At 43.3% G+C, this 24232-nt stretch overlaps 1 protein-coding gene across 2 annotated transcripts in view; it reads right to left on the reverse strand.

Annotated features, from left to right (window-relative positions):
- Positions 1-5052: 5052 nt before the first annotated feature.
- Positions 5053-24232, reverse strand: part of LOC118398480 (leucine-rich repeat and fibronectin type-III domain-containing protein 2-like) — a 146946-nt gene continuing 127766 nt past the window's right edge. For both annotated transcript variants that reach the window (XM_035793859.2, XM_052470798.1), the window contains one exon: positions 5053-7998. In XM_035793859.2, the coding sequence (XP_035649752.1) occupies positions 6963-7998 (1036 nt within the window). In that variant the 3' untranslated portion in view covers positions 5053-6962. The remainder of the gene's footprint in view (positions 7999-24232) is intronic.

Here is a 24232-nt window from a genome sequence, read left to right on the forward strand (position 1 = left end):
CTTATTTGCCCAACCTGGTTCTAGATTCATTTAGACTGGCGCTAGTCGACACCTGCATCAGGCTGGCCTCTGAGCCAGGGCTGGCATTATGGGTGGACCTTAGGGGCCCGCCCTACCGTACCTACTTGCCCGTCCAATTAAAATATTGAAATAATTTATATGACCGTGAAGCGCGCCGACAGAAAGACACATCAAGCTCAGTTAAAGTGTCTGAGCGAGCAAAACAGCGCCCCCTTTGTCTCAGTATGTGTAGACCATGTATCTGATGCTGTCTGGACAAAAATAGTATGACATGTCATATTATTTCTGGCCAGACAGTATCAGATACATGGGATACATATAGACGGGTGCTGTGTCGCTCCCTCGGATGCTTTCTCCAGTGATATTGTTTCAGCAGAGAAGCATTCTATGTGAATGATTTGCAGACCTAATCTTGTCTCCTGCCTTACCGCCTTTGGGACAGACTCCCATTGTTAGGGCGGAGACATGAGCCTCTGCTCATTATATACAGATCTATGGTTTAAGCCTCTTGCGAATTGGTAAGGAAAGTTGGTGGGTGCACAATGCTAAATTGATGTTTCACCAAAATTATACTATTGTTATTATTATACTACCAAAATATTTCACCAGGGAGCATGACGTAGCCACAGAGGATCATTAGCTTGTTTTTTGAAAGAATTGCTGTGGATTGTTTCAAATCACAAGTGTGCAGGACTATGCCTCTTTTTGGGTAGTGCGTGTGGCAATAGGTCTAGATGATTGAGTTGCGGCTGTCAGTGTGAAGATAATGCGTCTTGAGTGTAGTTTAAAATGTTGCATCAAGAAGAAGGGGAGGAGAGGGGTGTGTGGCAAAGATATGGTGCGTCTCTCTCCAGAATGCATGTAGGAAAGAGACAATTTGGCAATGTCTGATTTCTGATTGTCTCAACTCACCACATACACCACTAATATGCTGAGCTTCTCAGTCATTTTGTCTTCGCCTCACAAGCCAACGAAGTCTGTTATTTTAACATCCAGTGTGAATGATAGTTCCTCAATATTTTACAAATCTTTCTGACACTACCGGCCTCAAAGCCTTGGTGTGAAAGAGAAAAATAGAATGATCTGATGATCCCACATATCCAGTGGATACGTCATAAAAGACTGTCTGTCCCGAGCTCACTGTCGCAGGAAACCGCGAGGGCCCGGAATATGCTAGTTCACACGTGTCAAACTCATTCCACGGTGGGCCGAGTGCCTGCATGTTTTTGCTCCACCCTTGATTGATTAATTAAGGTGACTAATTAGTAAGGAACTCTACTCACCTGGTTCTATAGGTCTTAATTGAAAGGAAAAACATAAAACCTGCAGACTCTCAGGCCCTCCGTGGAATGAGTTTGACACCCCTGCGCTAGTTGATGCAGTGTTGCAAGCGCTTCGGGTTGGACCCAACATGATGTTTATACAATGTTGCACTTCACTAGCAAAGGCTCAAGTCAAACAGATAGAAAGGGAAGCAGACAGGTGGAATAGAGAGATTCATGTGATTGAAAGAAACAATTTTCATTAGGATATTTTCTACTGTTTTTATCTGTCGGCTTTAGGCCTATGTATTTTACTTAGTTAATGGAAGTTATAGGCCTACTGCTGCATTGGACTATAGGTTATCTCTGAGTTCTATGCTCTCATTTATTTAGCCCCATGGATCACAGTGTATTAATGTGTCCATATGGCAGAGGCTGGTGCTCTCGCCATAATTATAATTTAATTTGAACTTTTAGATTTGTATCATTATCCTACATATTTTGACAATTAACCACGACAACGATGTTGAGAAACAAAAATGCACATATAAATGATAAACTTTCCCACACTTGAAACTCACAAGTTGCTATGGTCTTTATTATTACACCCATAACAAAAATTGTGAACTCACAAGCGTGTGCACACAGGAGTTTCTGTGAAAGAACGTGCCCCCCTATGGAAATCAAATGTCCATCCAACTGATTTGTTCTGATGCCAGCCTTGTTCTGAGGAATAAAAAACATACTTTAAGTATTTTACGTATACTGCATTGGTTGGGGAGAATTGGTGGGCATAATCCGTGAACATCTAACAATCCAAAGGTTGCGTGTTCGAGTGGTGTTGGTGACAACTTTAGCATTTTAGCCAACTCTTCCCCTAACCTTTCTTATAAACTTAACTCAAACAACCTAACCTGCTACGTAAATTCACCTAACCTTTGTCGTTAGTTTCCCTAACCATCAATGTAAATTATCCCTGTAATTCTTCTTTGTTGTTACAGTGCAACAAGCAAACTGGTCTCAGGGAAAGACGTATAATACAATACGTCATCCAAGAAGGATGATAAATTAAGTAATCCAATTCATACACTACCAGGTAAGTTGACTGAGAACACATTCTCATTTACAGCAACAACTTTGGGAATAGCGACAGGGCAGATTAATAAACCAATTGGAAGGAGGGGATGAAGTCCAGATTGGGAATTTAGATAAAACACTGGGGTTAACACCCCTACTCTTACAATAATTGCCATAGCATCTTTAATGACCATAGAGAGTGAGGACACCTTAACTTCCCTTCCAAATGACAGCACCCTACACAGTGCAATGTCCCCAATCACTGCCCTGGAGCATTGGGATGTATTTTATAGGAAAGAGTGCCCCCTACTGGCCCTCCAACACCACTTCCTGCAGCATCTGGTCTCCCATCACAGGGACCAACCGGACACAACCCTGCTGAGCTTATAATAATAATAATAATAATATATGCCATTTAGCAGATGCTTTTATCCAAAGCGACTTACAGTCATGTGTGCATACATTCTACATATGGGTGTTCCCGGGGATCAAACCCACTACCCTGGCGTTACAAGCGCCATGCTCTACTGACTGAGCTACAGAAGGACCACAGGCAAACCAGCAGTGGGATGCAGCATGGAACACTGCTGGCTGTTGTACAACTGGGTAAGAGGTACTGTATGATACTATAGGTCCTATAATTCATATGCTATTGTACGACCGCTATTCCATTCGTAATATAACTTAACATAGCGTAATATATCATACCTTTGACATGTCACATATTTACTTACATAATGATACAAATTGCACTGAGACCACGTTGCCAGCCCTGCATAGCGAGAAGGGTACAATTTCCGCCGGCAATTGAAGCCTTTCCTACATGTGGGCATTCTTGCATTTTATTGCTACATTTTTCAGCTAGGACTCCTAATCACAGGTGTGAGGCGGTGATACTCCAGTACAGTAGGTGGCGGTAATGCCCCATAACGTTGGGTGCCAACTGCCAATAAACCCCACAGAACAAGAACGGGGTGACAGCACTGGTAGCTAGCTAGGACGACAATAAACAGTGTCCTTCGACTCCGCCTGTCGAGCACAGTTTTCCCGCAGTTCTGTTAATGACGGCGAGGGCAGGTGTTAGCAAAGGACACTGGGTGCTAGCTCGCTAGTTAGCTTGCTAGTTAGGACTCTGGTACATAGCAGGCGGGATAGGTTGCTAGGTAGCCAACGATAGACAGATAGACAGTGTCCTTCACCCCCCACCTGTCGGGCACTGCTTTCCCGCAGTTCTGTTAACGATGTCAGGTGTTCGGCAGGTGGGATCGAAGGGCACTGTGCGCTAGCTAGAAGGAGGCGGGGGTGACACCGGTAGCTAGCTAGGACACCGGTAGACAGTGTCCTTCGTCACCCCAAAAACTCTGATAATACTTCTATTTCCATTCTGAATATCAAAAGTGTCACACAAGCATGAAGATGGCGTGCTCAAGGGAGGCCTTCATGCACAAACTAATGGGATACTCGAGGGGAGGAATACCCACATGCAGGAACGACCCGAATTGCGGCCTGCAATCACACACTATTGTGCATAGCAGGTGTTTTGATAGTGTCGGAGGTGGAGCTACGTTCGAGCTGTCAAATCCACAAGAGGATCCTGGCGTTATACCTATTATGGACATTGCCATTGGCTGCATGGAGTCATGTTAGTATCATTCCCATGCAGCTTTGTTTACACTTTCAAACACTGGAATGTGTGATCTACACCTTTTTATAGAAATCCTCATTATTTGGTTTAATAATTTGAGTGTCATTTTTATTTCTATATTGCCTACACTTTCTTGTTCTAAACTTTTAACGCGTGTGGGGCCCATGTGGCTTCGTGATAATGACCATAACAACCAATTTGAAAGCTCTAATGAAGTTACACCAAACATACTTATAACTGACCCACGATAGTTCATCTGCATCGAGCTGCATGAGCTAACAAGATCCTACTGGCGTGTTTGAGCATGTATTTGCACTTCCGTTAGGGAACGCGTACTCTGTAAGTGCAATAACTCATTTTGCCATATTTGGTAATGAGTTGAATTTCCACCCAGACGCTTTAAATGTTCACCCCCTGTGATCCATCTGGGTTTCCGTCGTCCATCTGTGGTTACACGTCCAACACGACCAAAACACCAGCTATGCGGGTGTCGGCTATTGAGGGTTAATACTTCATCTGATTGAATCTAGGCCCTAGTCTAGGCCCTAGTCTAGGCCCTTCATCTAAAATAGACAGTGCATTTCACATTGGATAGCTACACAGATTCAAAGATTCAAGATTCCAAATAAAGCTTTGTTAATTAAAAATAAAATGCATACAGCATAGTATTGCCACTGTACCTCCCTGGTTGATTTTGGTGCCTAATGAATATGACCCAGTGTGCACTCTGCCTGTATTTAGAAGAAAGGGCTTCATACACTTCACTCCACCTTTAACACTTTAAGTCCATACCTGCCTCCAACTCTCTGCCGAAACAACCCAAGTGTGTTTTAACATTATAAAATGCATTTCATGGCTACAGATATGAGTGCCTCGAGGCTACAGTCATTTAGACAGGTTACCTCATACGGATCAGATTACGGTTTACCCCAGAACTACCAGAGGCTGACAAAATTGCAATGCCGAACAATTCAATACATTTATATGGAAAATGTTGCACATTAGCATATCTTATAATAAAGGGTCTGACACAACAAAAATGTTTTAGAATATCTTTATTTTTATTTTTGTTCATTTTGTAGCAAAAAACAATAGGTTTGACCACCGAAACATTGTCTACAATTCCAGGTGAGAAATGTACATGGTTACGCTGTAATGATACAGTGAAGCACCTCTGTATTTCTTTATGCTTACAAAGAAAAGAAAGACACTGGTATACATTATTGTTTTTCGCCATTGAACATTCTCACTCAATTATTGTACAAAAAAAGCCAGTATACAGAGTCAATGTACAGAAGCAATGGAAGTCATTCAGACAACGTGAGAAAGGACAGATCGAGAGAGAGTGTATAAGGTCCTTCGTGGTCTTTATGAGTTAGTCCTCGATAAACATGCAAGTTGTACACGTTACAGAAAAGCCAACAACTTCACCATGGTTGAGAGCATAACCATTGTGGACTGTACGTTTATGGTACCTTACAATGGACTTTTTTTTTTTTTTGTAAACTCAAGTTAAATCAGTTGCAGTTCATGTTCTTGAAGGGCTGTCTTGACACGATCACAAAGAGATGGAGGGTTTTGTAACACTGCGAGTTTATGCTACCAAACCAAAAATCCGGTTGGACAATTCCTAGACACTGATAGTTCAGTACGAATTCCCTGTACATTTCTCATGCCAATAACTGGTAAGGGTGGCAAGCTGTATGCTTACTCTCAAATGTCGATCATTTAAGGTGATGAGTTCCAGATAGAGAATAAAGGTCAGTGCATCAAAGTTCATAAACATGTACAAATGTTCCTTGGAATTGGAGAAGAATGCTTGTCTCTCAACAATTGTGCATGTTGAGCTGCAGTTTTTCTGGGGGCTCAATCTTTCTTGCTGGAGAGTGTTAACTTGTGCTGGTTGTGAGCTCTATATTGGGTTAATTCACGATAACAGTTCCATTTTCACGTAAGACCTTACCATTTTCACATTGTTAACTTTAAGAAAGAGAAATTGTTTGCTTGCTTTATACATTAATCCAACTTGATAGGGTACCAGATATGGAGCTATTTAATGAACCCTCAAATATATACTCTGTGTATAAAGTTAATATATTCACAGACATTGTTTTCATGAAATCTTTTTTATATATTTTTGTAAGGACTCATTACATCACTGATATATAAATACCATTCAGTCCAAATGGATTAAGAAACAAAATGGTTCTGTGGATATAAAAACAATGTGGCTGGATATACTTGTGTATTGTGGTTTTTCATAATGCAAATATTGAGGTCGGAGCCCCATCTTGTACAGAGGCGAAGAACAGTATTAGACAATGTGTATTTGATCGGCAAAATTAAATATATAAAAATTCATGACATATTTCAGATGAACTTGCAGCAGTAGTATAGTCCAGAGGCATGGCCCAACATCTCAGCAACAAGAGTGGCTTTTATGGTATGCCATTTTACAAGTCAACAAATACAGTGATTTGTTTTACGTTCCTTGTGTCTGAGAAACTAAGGCCCTCGTTTTGAACAACAGGCCTGCTTCCAATTTCTGAGTTTCCATGTGACTCCATACCGCACACAAATTGCACAATCCACTAGGTTTCATTGCATGACTTACTTGTAGTTTGTGGTTGACCATTACTGTGCGTCCCCCCCTCCCCATGTAGAGAACACACACATACAAACACAAAACATCCTCACTCCACCAATCAGCTCCGTCCACCGAGCGTCTTCACCCTATTTACCCATTTTGGGGTTCGAGAGGTGTGGTTTGAGCTTTACTTATCTGTCACAACAATGGTGGATCCACAATAGATTAACATGAATTAATTCCATGTAAACAAGGAAGGAGGGAGGAAGCAGGGACTTCTCCACTCACCGGTGGGTCTATCAGAACTTAGGCGTATTGCCACCTTCCTGGGGCAGTGTTTAAGAAGATGTAAAGTGTGTCACCATCTCTCCTAGACAGTACTCTCCATGACCCACTCTTGGCTCTCGAAGGTCCCCTTGCTCCCTCCCATGTCACCCTCCTCGTCACACTGCAGCAGCATGCCGTTCACCGACAAGCTCCTCTTAGTCCAGATGCTGCTGATGCGCCGGGGGTAGCTGCACACCGGCGTTGTGGCCGTCGAGGCGCTAGAGGCCATCGCTTTTTCTGTTTGGCGGTTTGTATCCATACAGTCCCCCATGTCAAACGACTGGCTTCTTCTTGGCTTGGAGTCCAGAGGCAGCATGAGCACCCGGCTGAGCCGTGAGTCCATTGTGTGGCCCAGCAGGGGCTCCCTGTCCGTGGGGGGCCTATCGCCGCCCGCCACTAGAGTGCTACTGCTGGAGGATGGCTCCCCCAGGTCTCCCCTACCCCTGGCCTGGCCCGCCCGGAGCTCTAGGGAGTTGAAGGCTCCCAGCAGGTGGTCCAGGTTGGCCCGGGGCTTGGAGGGGGCCGCCTGCCTCCACATGTTGGCCAGGGTGCTGTTGGGGCTGTGAGAGCCACCCCCAACCACCGAGCCACCCGACGAGGAAGAGGAGGAGGTGAGGCTGCTCTGGAGGGATCCGCATTTAAACTCCACCACCTCGTCTTTGATGGTTACTTTGGCCTTGGGTTTGGGCAAGGGCAGGGGCATGCCATTCTGTCCCAGCCGGCCCCCATTGGTCTGTGAGTGGGTGGCACTAACGCTGGTCAGCTTGCTGATCCCCCCCGTGCCACCCCCCTCATTGTCGGTGGCCTTGTAGCGCAGCATCAGGATAATGATGAAGACGAGTAGCGTCGCCACAATGATGCCACCCACCACCAGGATCATGGTGCCCCCTAGGAACTGGCTGTGGAGAGACTGGCACTGGGTGTAGTCATCGCGGGTGAAGAACTGGGCACAGCCCACCACGTTGGTGGCAGTCAGGGTGGTGGCGGTGTCGTCCCAGGCGGCCAAGACACACAGGTCGTACTTTGTCCCCGACACCAGGTTGGTCACCAGGAAGGCATTGCTGGAGGCCGGGATCATCCTATAGAAACACAGAGCAAGTGTTAAACACGCATGGTGAAAACCTAGTAGCTTTGGTACAATTGAATTGATTTGGAGGGATAACGCTATCAACATGCGTCTTTCTTCAACACCATACATGTAATATCTATGCAACGGAAATAAAACTGTGTTTGATTGTTCTTTATGAGGTCATTTCCACTAAAAGGAAAAGAGGGCTTCCGTGTTCCTATGTTCAGTCCCGAGGAGATGTCATTTGTGGTTTCTGTTCTCGTCTAACAGACAGCCAGTTGTAATTGGCTTTATCTCTTTAAGCAGTCTGTCCTGCTGCAGCAAACAGACGCTCCACCCCATGTCTGAGCCACGGAGATGAGAGAGAAATAAATAACCAGAACACAGAGGAAGAGTGAAAGATAGTGAAAGAGAGAAGATTGAAAGCCTTGTGTAACAGCGAGAGCCTCAGATACCTATGTCGCTCAGGCAGCTTCAAGCGCTTTCTTACATTCAGAAGATAGAGTCTCTGAGGCGAGAGACAGGTAGCCTTATACAACAGTAGTGGATGAGACCATCTCACCTGTCCAGAGGAGGGTCTTATACCCCTTAAGGACAGAACAGTCCCTCCAGGATTTAGAGATTTTTCCTTCTCGCAAATCAACAATTCCCAACATATTTGAGGACTTGCAAATTTGACCAATCACCTCACTATTACCGCATAAAACAGCAAAATCATTACAATATTCCTTCATATAACTGTCCGATCACCTCACTACAAAAAGAGGGCTCCCCACTCAGCGCGTTTTGAGACAAATTTGACAAAATCATTGCAAATTGCCTAGCAAAATGTCAGAATTTTGGCACACAGCTATCAATAAAAAGAAAGAAAGGAGTCCTGGAGGAGCTGTCAGAAGTAACATGTCTGAGAACATAGTGAGTGATGTCCAGGGAACTGGCTCGGAGCTCGTAACATCCTGTCAAGTCCTCGACAACATCAGTCATTCAGTCAAGGTAGCTGGCCACGAATGCCCATGCTGGACTAACCCTTTAGTTTAACGGTCTGAAATACATTATTTATAACAAAGCATTTACTAACAGTTTGCTCGTCATTTCTTAATCACTACTATCACAATTGTAAATATCAGTAAACTCGATTTTTACACATTTATTTAAAATGCTCAGTTTCCACTAGATGTTTCCTAAAATCCTTAAACATCCTGTGTTGTGTTCTTATTCTTTTACAGATTATATATTTGTTCTAGGTCATTTTCAGCATCAGGTACCGCTGGAATGTCTACCACTGGTCACGCAAAACATTTGTAGAGTATTTATAAAGCATAAAAAGTGAAAAAATACTTTAATAAAGATTTGAGAATGGTTGATTAATGTGGGAGTAATGATTAATAAAGGTGAACAAACACATAATTTATAAAGGCATTATAAATGGTTTATTATGGACCATTAAAATAAAGTCTGACCAGCGGGCCATGAACACCTATGTAATATGCTGGCCATGCAGGTCCATGTAATATGCTGGCCATGCAGGTCCATGTAATATGCTGGCCATGCAGGTCCATGTAATATGCTGGCCATGCAGGTCCATGTAATATGTTGGCCATGCAGGTCCATGTAATATGCTGGCCATGCAGGTCCATGTAATATGCTGGCCATGCAGGTCCATGTAATATGCTGGCCATGCAGGTCCATGTAATATGCTGGCCATGCAGGTCCATGTAATATGCTGGCCATGCAGGTCCATGTAATATGCTGGCCATGCAGGTCCATGTAATATGCTGGCCATGCAGGTCCATGTAATATGTTGGCCATGCAGGTCCATGTAATATGCTGGCCATGCAGGTCCATGTAATATGCTGGCCATGCAGGTCCATGTAATATGCTGGCCATGCAGGTCCATGTAATATGCTGGCCATGCAGGTCCATGTAATATGCTGGCCATGCAGGTCCATGTAATATGCTGGCCATGCAGGTCCATGTAATATGCTGGCCATGCAGGTCCATGTAATATGCTGGCCATGCAGGTCCATGTAATATGCTGGCCATGCAGGTCCATGTAATATGCTGGCCATGCAGGTCCATGTAATATGCTGGCCATGCAGGTCCATGTAATACGTTGGCCATGCAGGTCCATGTAATATGCTGGCTTTTCAGGTCCATGTAATATGCTGGCCATGCAGGTCCATGTAATATGCTGGCCATGCAGGTCCATGTAATATACTGGTCATGCAGGTCCATGTCATATGCTGACTATGCAGGTCCATGTAATATGCTGGCCATGCAGGTAGGTCCATGTAATACGTTGGCCATGCAGGTCCATGTAATATGCTGGCTTTTCAGGTCCATGTAATATGCTGGCCATGCAGGTCCATGTCATATGCTGACTATGCAGGTCCATGTAATATGCTGGCCATGAAGGTCCCTGTAATATGCAGGTCCATGTAATATGCTGGCCATGCAGGTCCATGTAATATGCAGGTCCATGTAATATGCTGGCCATTCAGGTCCATGTAATATGCTGGCCATGAACACAAAGGGGGTGCACAAAGGGGGGAACACAAAGGGGATGCACAAAGTATTGAAAACAGGGGTGCCAATCATTCTGGCACATTTTTTATTTATTTTTTAAATTACAAATAAAACATTTAAAATTATCTCTGAGAAATTGTATTAGTATAAAATAATGTGATTTTTTTGGGGGAGCATACAATATAGCTCCGTATTTGTAATATTGATTTTATACAGTCTTTTTTGCAAATCTTTATCAAGGTTGGCAATTATTTTAGATGTGCCCGTATAATCATCAACAGGGATGCTGTGGAGAAATTGTCAGAAATTAGAAAACCACATCGACACTGTAGTGAAGAAGGCAAGACAGCGACTCTGTAACCCTTTCCTGACTCTGAAAAACACCCTGGATCCCTGCTCATCTGCGTGAACGTGCCTTAGGCAGGCTTCAAGGAGGCATGAGTTCTGCAGATGTGGCCAGGGCAATAAATTGCAATGTCCGTACTGTGAGACGCATAAGACAGCACTACAGGGAGACAGGACGGACAGCTAATCGTCCTCGCAGTGGCAGACCACGCGTAACAACTACTGCACAGGATCAGTACATCCGAACATCACACCTGCAGGACAGGTACAGGATTGCAACAACAACTGCCCGAGTTACACCAGGAATGCACAATTCCTCCATCAGTGCTCAGACTGTCCGCAATAGGCTGAGACAGGTTGGACTGAGGGCTTGTAGGCCTGTTGTAAGGCAGGTCCTCACCAGACATCACCTGCAACAACGTCGCCTATGGGCACAAACCCACCGTCGCTGGACCAGACAGGACTGGCAAAAAGTGCTCTTCACTGACGAGTCGCAGTTTTGTCTCACCAGGGGTGATGGTCGGATTCGCGTTTATCGTCGAAGAAATGAGTGTTACACCGAGGCCTGTACTCTGTAGCGGGATCGATTTGGAGGTGGAGGGTCCGTCATGGTCTGGGGCGGTGTGTCACAGCATCATCGGACTGAGCTTGTTGTCATTGCAGGCAATCTCAACGCTGTGCTTTACAGGGAAGACATCCTCCTCCCTCATGTGGTACCCTTCCTGCGGGCTCATCCTGACATGACCCTCCAGCATGACAATGCCACCAGTCATACTGCTCATTCTGTGCGTGATTTCCTGGGTGAGGGCTAGGGCCATTCCCCCCATAAATGTCCGGGAACTTGCAGGTGCCTTGGTGGAAGAGTGGGGTAACATCTCACAGCAAGAACTGGCAAATCTGGTGCAGTCCATGAGGAGGAGATGCACTGCACTACTTAATGCAGCTGGTGGCCACACAAGATACTGATTGATACTTTTGATTTTGACCCATCCTTTGTTCAGGGACACATTATTCCATTTATGTTAGTCACATGTCTGTGGATCTTGTTCAGTTTATGTCTCAGTTGTTGAATCTTGTGTTTTTACAAATATTTACACGTTAAGTTTGCTGAAAATTAAAGCAGTTGACAGTGAGAGGTCATTTCTTTTCTTTTGCTGAGTTTATATACAGTATTATACTGTATTCTTGTCAATGCCACTCGACATTGCTCGTCCTAATATTTACATATTTCTTAATTCCGTTATTTTACCTTGAGATTTGTGTGTATTTTTGTGAATTGTTAGATACTACAGCACTGTTGGAGCTAGGAAGACAAGCATTTTGCTAGACCTGCAATAACATTTGCTAAATATGTGTATGTGACCAATAAAAATGTATTTGATTTGTTTCACAGTAGGTTTGTTTAAGACTACCAAGAAACATTCTGCGCGACCCTGATTCATCCCACTGCAGTAAACCTCAGGAGGCTGAAGAAATTCATCCTGTCCCCCAGAGCCACGGCATGTTCTCCCCACTTCCATCACTTGGACGCGGGCAGTACAGGCAGGAGCAACATGGCAAAAACTAACACAGGCCAATAGCTTCTACCCCCCACTCAACAGACATCTACCCTTCCCCACCCAGACATTTATCATGACGAATAGCCCCGTTTTACTGTGCACTGCTCTCTCCTCTGTCCATGACTGATTGATTTTAAACATATTTGTTTATTCAGATGAATTGAAATACAGAACAAAGTGGAACTCAAGAAAAACATCTGCTGGTGCTTATCATGGGGAGATAAACAAAAACTCTGCGCTGCAAAAGCAGGGCATGAGGCCATAACATTAATCTCAGAAAGAGGGAGAGGGATAGTCCTGAAACATTGCTTCTGGGAAGGAAATGGAGAGGGGAGCCACAGTATTGTCAGTTATAGTTTCAACACACTTCCTCATTGGCAAGAAATAGACCCAGCGAAAACAAACAAACAAACTAAAGCATTTCTTTTTTGGCCATCTAATCTCATTCGTAGAAACTCATAATCGGGTTTAACGGTCATCTCGCGCCGAACTGCGCATGTGCAGGCCATCAAATCAAAAGCACTCCTTCGATATGAAGTTGTTTTTGACGAAAATGTAAACGTGACAGTTTGTCACTGTCAGGAGGTTGGAGTAATAACAAGTTCAACTACTTAACACCATGGCTCGAATCTAGGTTGTGCCTTTAGTTTTTAAAATAATTTTTCACTTCTCTCATTGACTTCCCAACCCTCGGCCGGGTCTGTTTGGTCAGTGGAAGCCTTGCGATGTTGCACCTCTGGGTTTATAAACTCTGTGACTCATGTTTCAAAAGCATAGCTCATTCTTCTCATTGATTTCTTAAAGCGGCCTCTCTCTGGACAAATTCAGACAAGGTCATGCCAAATGGGTCTCTTGCTCCATTGATTTAGCCTAAACATCAGGGTGCTGGGAAATTTGATTATGCTTTTATAAGCAAAAATCCCTAATGGACTCTGCAGTCCCTGCTAGGGCATTTCTTGGGAGATGCTGCTGTACTGTATTGTAATGTAGCAGCAGTGGGGAGATTAAATGAGCTGTGACTCTCGCCAGTGTCTGTGTCCATACCCTTGAGTGTATATCTTGCAATAAAACTTCCCGCTATACTAACTATAATGGATGAATGCAAAAATAAAATAAAATAGGGTGATAGGTGAGGGGGATATCATTTTTTGTTGCTTTGGGGAGGTTTGTGTCGATTTTTATTGGGGATAGGGTAGGGTAGTGCGTTTTTTGCCTGGTTTGCATTCACAATTTTGCAGGTTTTCATATATAATTTATTCTATCCTAGCCAACTTTGACCATCTGCTTGCATGCACCTCCCTTATCAGGGTTTTTTGGTACTTTCCACATCACCAGCCTGTGCCACAGTCTCCACATGGGTTGCCGCCGTCAGCTCAGGGCTCATATTCATCACACTGGCACAAGAATCGGGAGGTAGACAGCACATGGTGCTGAAATTATCCAAATTCGAGTAATTCATTTCAGCAGTCTTCATTTTAAATCAAATTAACTAACAACTAGAGGACTTTGTATTGGAGCCTATTTCTTCCTATTTAAGAAATAGAAATGTAGGCATACCTGTTTGACAGACTAAATTATAGGCTATCCATAAATATTTTGTCCAATTCCTCTTATAGTCACCATTCATTAATTACACTACATGACCAAAAGTGGACACCTGCTCATTGAACATCTCATTACAAAATAAAGGGCATTAAAATGGAGTTGGTCCCCCCTTTGGTGCTACAACAGCCTTCACACTTCTGGGAAGGCTTTCCACTAGATGTCGGAACATTGCTGCGGGGACTTGCTTCCATTCAGCCACAATAGCATTAGTGAGGTTAGGCACTGATGTTGGGCGATTAGGCCTGGCTCACAACCGGTGTTCCAATTCATTCCAAAGGTGTTCGATTGGGTTGAGGTCAGGGCCCTGTGCAAAGTTGGAATCAGAGAATCGTCTAGTATGACGTTGTATGCTGTAGCATTAAAACTTCCCTTCACTGGAACTAAGGGGCCTAGCCCGAACCATGAAAAACAGCCCCCAACCATTTTTCCTCCTCCACCAAATTTTACAGTTTGCACTATGCATTGGGGCAGGTATCATCCGCAAAACCCAGATTCCTCCGACAGACTGCCAGATGGTGAAGCGTGATTCATCACTCCAGAGAACACGTTTCTACTGTTCCAGGGTCCAATGGCTGCAAGCTTTACACCACTCCAGCCCATGCTTGGCATTGCGCATGGTGATCTTAGTACTGTGTGTGGCTGCTCGGGCCATGAAGCCCCCGACGAACAGTACTTAGGCTGACGTTGCTTCCAGAGGCAGTTTGGAACTCGGTAGTGAGTGTTGCAACCGAGGACAGTGTCACACTCTGATCTTAGAGAGCCTTTTATTCTCTAATTTGGTTAGATTGGGGTGTGACTAGGGTGGGTACTCTAGTTTTTGTATTTCTACGTTGGCCTGGTATGGTTCCTAATCAGAGGCAGCTGTCTATCGTTGTCTCTGATTGGGGATCATATTTAGGCAACCTTTTCCCACTTTTCCCATCGCTGAATCCACAAATTTGAAGGGGTTTCCACATACTTTTGTATATTTAGTGTACCTGTGTCCGTGAAGGGTTTGGTCTGTTAAAACCAGTGCTCAAATTGAGAGGGGAGGCCTATGTAAGGGTATGCCATAGCCTACTTTTTGAAAAAGACAACGACAAAAAGCATATCCCTTTTCAGCTTAAAATTTGAATTCTGATTATATAAAGCTGTCTATAACAATGTTTTCCTCCGCAATGGTTTATGCTAGAAATTTGCTGAAAAATGCACAAGACAGATGTGACTCTGATGCATATGGGGATGTCTTTAGTAAGTGTCTATGAAATTCAGCTACGATACTGAGCTACAAAGTTCTTTAGCCGTGTAATAATTTTAGTTTTTTTTGGCAAGTCATTGAATAGGCCTACAATTCTGACGCTATCAGTTGAGCTAGGCCCATTCACATTCTTTAAATGAAAATATATTTAAACCCAGGCAGCTCTGAGGGACGCACTTGTGACCTTCTCTTGTTGGGTTACGCCTAGGAAGAGTAGCCAGCAGTTAAGGATACTTTTTTTTGCTTAAGTCCTCTGTCTAGGGTGGAAAGGTAACTTTTGAAATTAGGCTACAATGCTTATAATCAGTCATATGATGTCTCAGATTTAGTTATTTGCAAACAGCGACTGTTCTGTTACAAGTCAGGTAGGATCACTACTTTTTTAAGAATGTGAAATGTCAGAATAATAGTAGAGAGAATTATGTATTTCAGCTTTTATTTCTTTCACCACATTCCCAGTGGGTCAGAATTTCACATACACTCAATTAGTATTTGGTAGCATTGCCTTTAAATTGTTTAACTTGGGTCAAACATTTTGGGTAGCCTTCCACAAGCTTCCCACAATAAGGTGGGTGAATTTTGGCCCATTCCTCCTGACAGAGCTGGTGTAACTGAGTCAGGTTTGTAGGCCTCCTTGCTCGCACACACTTTTTCAGTTCTGCCCACAAATTTTCTATAGGATTGAGGTCAGGGCTTTGTGATGGCCACTCCAATACCTTGACTTTGTTGTCCTTAAGCCATTTGCCACATCTTTGGAAGTTTGCTTTGGGTCATTGGCCATTTGCGAGCAAGCTCTAACTTCCTGACTGATGTCTTGACTTGTTGCTTCAATATATCCACGTAATTTTCCTACCTCATGATGCCATCTATTTTGTGAAGTGCACCAGTCCCTTTTGCAACAAAGCACCCCCACAACATGATGCTGCCACCCCGTGCTTCACGGTTGGGATGGTGTTCTTCGGCTTGCAAGCCTCCCCCTTTTCCTCCCTTTTTCTTCCAAACATAACGATGGTCATTATTAAAGCCGTAGTCTGGCTTTTTTATGTTGGTTTTGGAGTGGTTGTTTCTTCCTTGCTGAGCGGCCTTTCAGATTATGTCAATATAGGACACGTTTTACTGTGGATATAGATACTTTTGTACTTGTTTCCTCCAGCATCTTCATAAGGTCCTTTGCTGTTGTTCTGGGATGGATTTGCACTTTTCGCACCAAAGTACGTTCATCTCTAGGAGACAGAACGCATCTCCTTCCTGATCGGTATGATGGCTGAGTGGTCCCATTGTGTTTATACTTGCCTACTATTGTTTGTACAGATGAATGTGGTACCTTCAGGCATTTGGAAATTGCTCCCAAGGATGAACCAGACTTGTGGAGGTCTACAATTCTTTTTCTGAGGTATTGGGGGATTTCTTTTGATTTTCCCATGATGTCAAGCAAAGAGGCAGAGTTAAAAGGTAGGCCTTGAAATACATCCACAGCTACACCTCCAATTGACGCAAATGACTAGAATTGCATTAAATGCATTTATAAAACACATTTTTTTCGGGACCCGCAAATAAAACTAGAGGTGCATGCAATGCTCTATTATAAAGCCAATTTTTTTCACCCCCTGATTGTAATAACGAGGTAGGCCTAATTTGATCGTAATCATTGTTTTGGGTTAATTCAATGAAGAGGGAGGGTGCTGCCATTTTTTTAAAGTACAAGAGGAGAGTCATGTGAAAATATTTTTTTTACGTTTCAGACCCTGGTCCCTTAGGCTATTCATATCTTACATTTTTTCACCCCTTCTTTGTGGTGTCCAATCGGTAGATCAGGTAGAGGCGAAGTTCGAGAGACATGTGTTCTCCGAAACATAACCCTACCAAGCCACACTGCTTCTCGACACACTGCTCATTTAACACAGAAGTCAGCCGCACCAATGTGTTGGAGAAAACACCATCCAACTGACGACCGAAGTCAGCTTGGAGTTGCCCGGCCCGCCACAAAGAGTCACTAGAGCACGATGAGACAAGGATATCCCGGCCGGCCGAACCCTCCCCTAACCCGGACGACGCTGGGCCTAAGTTCCATCGTTGTCGGGAAAGGTCTTTGTGAGAATTGACTCATCCTGCTGGAGTCTGTAGTTTCTTTCATCTCAGGGGTTCAAAGGGCTTTGTGCCTTTTTTTCACATCTTTACTATTCCTTCTGTGCAGTGGTTTGCTAAATGACTCATGTTTCCTCTCTTGCAATACCTACAGTCTGTAGTGACGACTCAGCACTGCAATGCTGTGCCTTATACCGCTGTGCCACTCGGGAAGCCCAGGCTATTCAAATGTAAGAGAATCCTGCTATGAGCCCACCAATACACAAAATGTTCACAAATGGAGTTCCTAAATCCAAAGTGAATTTTATTTATTTGAATTGCTTAGCCTTTATTTAATTAGACAAGTCAATTAAGAACAAATTATTATTTACACTAACTGTCTACCAAGAGGGAAATGGCCTCCTGCAGGGATGGGGGAAAATAAAATAAATAAATACATGTAGGATAAAACACTACATAAAGAGAGACCTAAAGCAACAACACAACTGGCAGCAACACATGACAACACAGCATGGGAGCAACAGAACTTGACAAGAACACCATAGCAACACAACATCGTAGCAACACAACACGGCAGCAGCACAACATGGCAGCAGCACAAACATGGTACAAACATTGTTAGGCACAGACAACAGCATGAAGGGCAAAAAGGTAGAGATAACAATACATCACTCGAAGCAGCCACAAGTGTCAGAAATAGTGTCCATGATTGAGTCTTTGATTGAAGAGAAGGAGATAAAACTGGCCCGTTTTAGTGTTTTTTGCAGCTCGTTCCAGTCGCTAGCTGCAGCGAACTGAAAAGAGGGGCGATCCAGGGACGTATGTGCTTTGGGAACCTTTAACAGAATGTGACTGGCAGAACGGGTATTGTATGTGGAGGATGAAGGGTTGCAGTAGGTATCTCAAATAGGGGGGAGTGAGGCCTAAGAGGGTTTTATAAATAAGCATCAAACAGTGGGTCTTGGGCCGAGTATACAAAGATGGCAAGTTTACAGAGGAGTATAAAGTACTTTTACATCTGCATTGCTTGCTGTTTGGGGTTTATAAATTACGTCTCTGTAATCTAGCATCGATAGGATGGTCATCTGAACCAGGGTTAGTTTAGCAGCTGGGGTGAAAGAGGAGCGATTACGATAGAGGAAACCAAGTCTAGATTTAACCTTAGCCTGCAGTTGAGCCTTGTTTTGGAGCTGTTTAGAGCAAGGTTAAGGGGAGAGAAAAATTATTAGACTTTATGAAAGCTTTGTTATAGTGTTTAACACCAAATACTGTATCATCTGCATATAAATGGATGAGTAGAGCTTCTGACTGCCTGAGCAATGTTGTTGATGTAAATTGAGAAGAGCGTGGGGCCTAGGATCGACCCTTCGGGTATTCCCTTGGTGACAGGCAGTGGCTGAGACAGCAGATGTTCTGACATTACACATTGCACTCTTTGAGAGAGGTAATTAGCAAACCAGGCCAAAGACCCCTCAGAGACAGCATTACTTCTTAAGACCCACAAGAATGGAATGGTCTACTGTATCAAAAGCTTTGGTCAAGTCAACAAAAATAGCAGCACGACATTGCTTAGATTAAAGGGCAGTGGTGACATCATTTAGGACCTTTAAGGTTGCATGGACACATCCATAACCTGAGCAGAAACCAGATTGCATACCAGAGAAAATACTATAGACTATAGATCAAGAAAGACAGTCAGTTATTATTATTGACAAGATTTTCCAACACTTTTGCTAAACATAGCAAGTTAGTAATTGACCTATAACAAAAAGGATCAGCTTTATCTCACCCTTTAAATAAAGGATGCACCGTGGCTGCCTTCCAAGCACTGGGAACCTCCCCAGAGAGGTGAGAGAGGTTGAAAAGTTGAGAGAAGAAAGGTAACCTTAAAGAAGAAAGGATCTGAACCATCTAACCCAGATGTTGTTTTTTGGTGTTGTTTAAGGAGCTCGTTTAGCACCTTAGACTCAGTGACCACCTGCAGGGAGAAGTTGTGTAGCGGGGCAGGCGGAAAAGAGGGAGGAGCATCAAGGGCTAGTTGCATTAGAAGGGCTGGGAGATGAGGAAGTGTTGGATGTGCAAGGAGGCATGGCTGAGTCAAATAGGAAGTTATTCTCTAGGTCTTTCACTGTTTTCCAGAACATCTTGGGGTTAGACCCACAGAGAGAAAACTGCTCCTTAAAAGTAACTAACTTTGGCCTTCCGGATAACCTGAGTGCACTTATTTCTCATTTGCCTGGACGACAGCCAGTCAGCTTGAGTTTTTGTGTGCTGAGCTTTTCTCCAAATGGTGTTCTTGAGGTGGGGTGACTGCCAGATCACAGTCGAACCAGTGGCTGAACCTGTTTTTAATTCTGTTTGGAATCATATCTTGTGAGAATGGTAATAATATGAGAGAGATTTAGGGTGTCTCATTGTTTTAAGACTTGGTCAGGTGGTTTAAGCATGTCCCAGTTTAGGTCACCTACTGAAGTAGGATAATTTGTGACTTAGTGTAAGGAGCCAGGAGGGAGCTTAAGGTAGGTAGGTAGGGTACAAGGCTGGTGCTGATGGTGGACAATAACACCCAGCAAAAGTCAACAACGTGCTATTTGAAAGCTTAATGCTTAAAACCAGCAAATCAAACCTCCTTTGGAAGATCGGCATTGTGTAACGATCGTCTGTGGTGGAAGAAGGTGAGGGCCAAAGCGCAGCGTGGTAAGTGTTCATGTTTTTTAATAAAGTAATGAACACTGAACAAAACAATAAACGTGAAGTAATCAAACCGAAACAGTCCCGTGTGGCACCAACACTAACACGAAAAATAAACACCCACAACTCAAAAGTGAAACCAGGCTCCCTAAGTATGATTCTCCATCAGGGACAACGATTGACAGCTGCCTTTGATTGAGAACCATACCAGGCCGAACAATCCCAAATCAATAGAAAAAAGAACATAGACAACCCACCCAACTCACGCCCTGACCATACTAAAACAAAGACATAATAAAAGAACTAAGGTCGGAATGTGACACTTTGCCAAAAAAGGTTATTACTAGAACGGTTTACATCAGTGTTGAGAACACTTTCTTGACCATGTCCCAGTAATGAACTACACATCTGGATTGGAGCTGTGAACCGACACTTTCAATTGACCAATTTTAGATAATAAGCTTCTAGTATTAACGTGCAGAAAACCCAGGCTTTTACGAGAGCAAAAATCAGTGAAGCCGAAATCATCAGAGCACAAGTCGGAATTGGGGCTATCAACAGTAGACGGGCCAGGGTGTACATGCACATTTCCAGATATTATCTGCAGTAATACAATCATCATCAGATGGCAACAAGATCATAGTGTACAGCAATTTCATCAGGTAACATGAATACAAAGCCTGGCGAGAGGGGGTTTGAATAGAATGGGAGGCCAAGATACCATGCAACCGATAGAGAGTCACGAGTTGGGAAACAAACATTGCCTGTCCCACAGTCAGGGAACAAGCAAGTTCATGGTCAACAAAGCATGCAGGGGTCATGGAGCAAATAGTACAAACCAGAAGAAAAAAGTGAAATGGTTTGGGGCTAGCCATTGTCACGTGCCCCAACAAAAAACGTGAGAGAGTAGCTCTTTATGAGTTCAGTAGGTTATAAAAGTCTAATATAAAATAAATAAATAGTAGGCTTATGTTAGTTAATTAAAGTGTTGCTGAGTAAAGCTCAAATAATATGATTCACAAGTTAATTAGCCAACATAAAATTCAGATCAGTCAAAATTCTGTGGCGTGTGTGTATGTGCGTGTGTGCTCGATGCGAGCGAGCGAAAGCTCGGGAGAGAGGGGGAGTGTGACTAGGATACCTGTGCCAGACAGGGGGACACAGGCCAGGGCAGACGGGGCCCAGATCGCCGGGTGGGATCCAAGCAACAGTGCAGCAGGCAACGGGAGTAGGTGTCACACCCACTTGAGAGGACACATTCAACCTTACCAGACACGTGGTGGAGCAGATAAAAACATCCAAAGGGACAAGCTGTATGAAAAACGTTGGGCGCAGACAAAAGCAAGACGCCGGTAAAAATGCTCAATTCCAAAGCCAGATCAAACAGAAATGAAAGTAAAGAACGAAAAAGTAAACGCTGTAATATCCCAGCAGCGTCCAGAGCCAGCAGTCATTCGTTAGAAAGGTATTCATCATAACTTAAAAAGACGAACGTATCCATCTCTACCTCGGATTTCTGTCTGAAATGCACCATTAAAATGCAAATGCAGATCCCATCTCCCTCCCTTAAAAAAAACTCATGATCTGCCTGAATATTTCATTACGTTATGACTAACACATGAAGTCATCCGTTCACTTGTACCCAAATGGGACACATTTAAAAGACCACATTCTCAAGTATTAATGTCTTGGCCTAAGGATAGGTTCAAGTTCAACAAACAGAAATGTAAAATGGGTTCAGGGAAAGGCTCTAGATGGGCAAGAACCCCCTTTCTGTGTGTACTATGGGCTAATGCTTACACAACATACAGTAAAAAGAGTGGAGAAAATTATCTTGACATTACATGATGTTGAGTACTATATGGCATGAGGCACATTAACCGTTTCTCACAGAGAGTGCTAATCAAAGCAGCATGTTTCTTTGTGATGCGTGAGCAGTGGAGCGTGGATCCACACCACTCTCTTCAACTCCAGCTAATAGCCAATAATAGTGGCCCCAAGAGCTTGCTATCATTTCTGAAGCACATCTCCAAACCGAGGAGAAGTACAGGCATTAAATCACATGGCATGCGACAATCCAACCATTATATGGGGGGTCTCATTGCAATTCAACTGAAATATCACTGAATGTCCCTGTCTCACACATAACTTCCATTACTATGTCCATATACACTCTTAGAAAAAAGGATTCTTTGGCTGTCCCCATAGGATAACCCTTTTTGGTTACAGGGAGAACAATTTTTTGGTTCTTTGTAGAACGGTCTGTGGAAAAGGGTTCCCAAAAGGGTTCTATCTGGAACCAACAAGGTTCTTCAAAGGGTTCTCCTATGGAACCCTTTTAGGTTCTAGATAGCACCTTCCTTGGCTTCCATCTCTACCTCTAAAATCCTGATGGATAAACATAATGCCCTTAACATATTCATGATGATACATCCTCTGGGTAGACAGCATATTATTTCTATCTTTCCCTAAACCATATGGTAAATCAGTATACTGTTTGATTCTCTTCCAAGCCCTTTGTCAATTCTACATATTTTACCCTTGATGATTTAGGTTTGGCAGAGACACGAGAAAGCATGTCATATTTTGAGTGTCAGAGATTTGTGTTGAAGAGTAAGAAGGACTGTTTTTCTCACTTGCTGTTATCAAAATCAAATAAAAAAGTATTGGTCAAATGCGCCAAATACAACAGCTGTAGACTTTACAGGGAAATGCTTACTTATGAGCCCATTCCAAAAAATGCAGAGTTAAAAAGTAGACAGTACCGAGTCAATGTGCCGGAGTATGAGGTAGTTGAGGTATTTGAAGTAATTCAGTATGTGCATGTGGGTAGGGATAAAAGTGACTAGGCAATATATAATAAACAGAGCAGCAGCAATGTACGCTGCCATTCAAAAGTTTGGGGTCACTTGGAAACGTCTTTGTTTTAAAAGAAAAGCACATTTTTTGTCCATTAAAATAACATTAAATTGATCAGAAATACAGTGTAGACATTGTTAATGTTGTAAATGACTATTGTTGCTGAAACAGCTGCTTTTTAATGGAATATCTACGTAGGGGTACAGAGGCCCATTATCAGCAACCATCACTCCTGTGTTCCAATGGCACATTGTGTTCGCTAATCCAAGTTCATAATTTTAAAAGGCTAATTGATCATTAGAAAACCCTTTCGCAATTATGTTATCACAGCTGAAAACTGTTGTTCAGATTACAGAAGCAAAACATGTCACACCCTGACCATAGTTTGCTTTGTATGTTTCTATGTTTTGGTTGGTCAGGGTGTGATCTGAGTGGGCATTCTATGTTGTGTGTCTAGTTTGTCTGTTTCTGTGTTTGGCCTGATATGGTTCTCAATCAGAGGCAGGTGGTAGTCATTGTATCTGATTGGGAACCATATTTAGGTAGCCTGTTTGGTGTTGGGTTTTGTGGGTGATTGTTCCTGTCTCTGTGTTTGCACCAGATAGGGCTGGTTTAGGTTTTCACGGTTCTTGTTTGTCTGTTCATGTATAGTTTTCTTCATTAAAGAACCATGAATAGAAACCACGCTGCATTTTGGTCCGCCTCTCCTTCAAGTCAAGAAAACCGTTACAAAACAACTGTCCTTCTTTAGACTAGTTGAGTATCTGGAGTGTCAGCATTTGTGGGTTTGATTACAGGCTCACAATGGCCAGAAACAAAGACCTTTCTTCTGAAACTCATCAGTCTATTCTTGTTCTCAGAAATGAAGGTTATTCCATGTGAGAAATTGCCAAGAAACTGAATATCTCGTACAACGCTGTGTACTACTCCCTTCACAGAACATTGCAAACGGGCTCTAACCAGAATAGAAAGAGGAGCGGGAGGCCCCGGTGCACAACTAAGCAAGAGGACAAGTACATTTGAGTGTTTAGTTTGTGAAACAGACACCTCACGTCCTCAACTGGCAGCTTGAGTAAATAGTACTCGCAAAACACCAGTCTCAACATCAACAGTGAAGAAGCGACTCCAGGATGAGGCCTTCTAGGCAGAGTTCCTCTGTTCAGTGACTGTGTTCTTTTGCCCATCTTAATCTTTTATTTTAATTGGGCAGTCTGAGATATGGCTTTTTTTTACCCCCTTTTTCTCCCCAATTTCATGGTATCCAATTGTTAGTAGTTACTGTCTTGTCTCATCGCTACAACTCCCGTACGGGCTCGGGAGAGATGAAGGTCGAGAGC

This window comes from Oncorhynchus keta, chromosome 19 (assembly GCF_023373465.1).
Source record: "Oncorhynchus keta strain PuntledgeMale-10-30-2019 chromosome 19, Oket_V2, whole genome shotgun sequence".
Classification (NCBI taxonomy): Eukaryota; Metazoa; Chordata; class Actinopteri; order Salmoniformes; family Salmonidae; genus Oncorhynchus; species Oncorhynchus keta.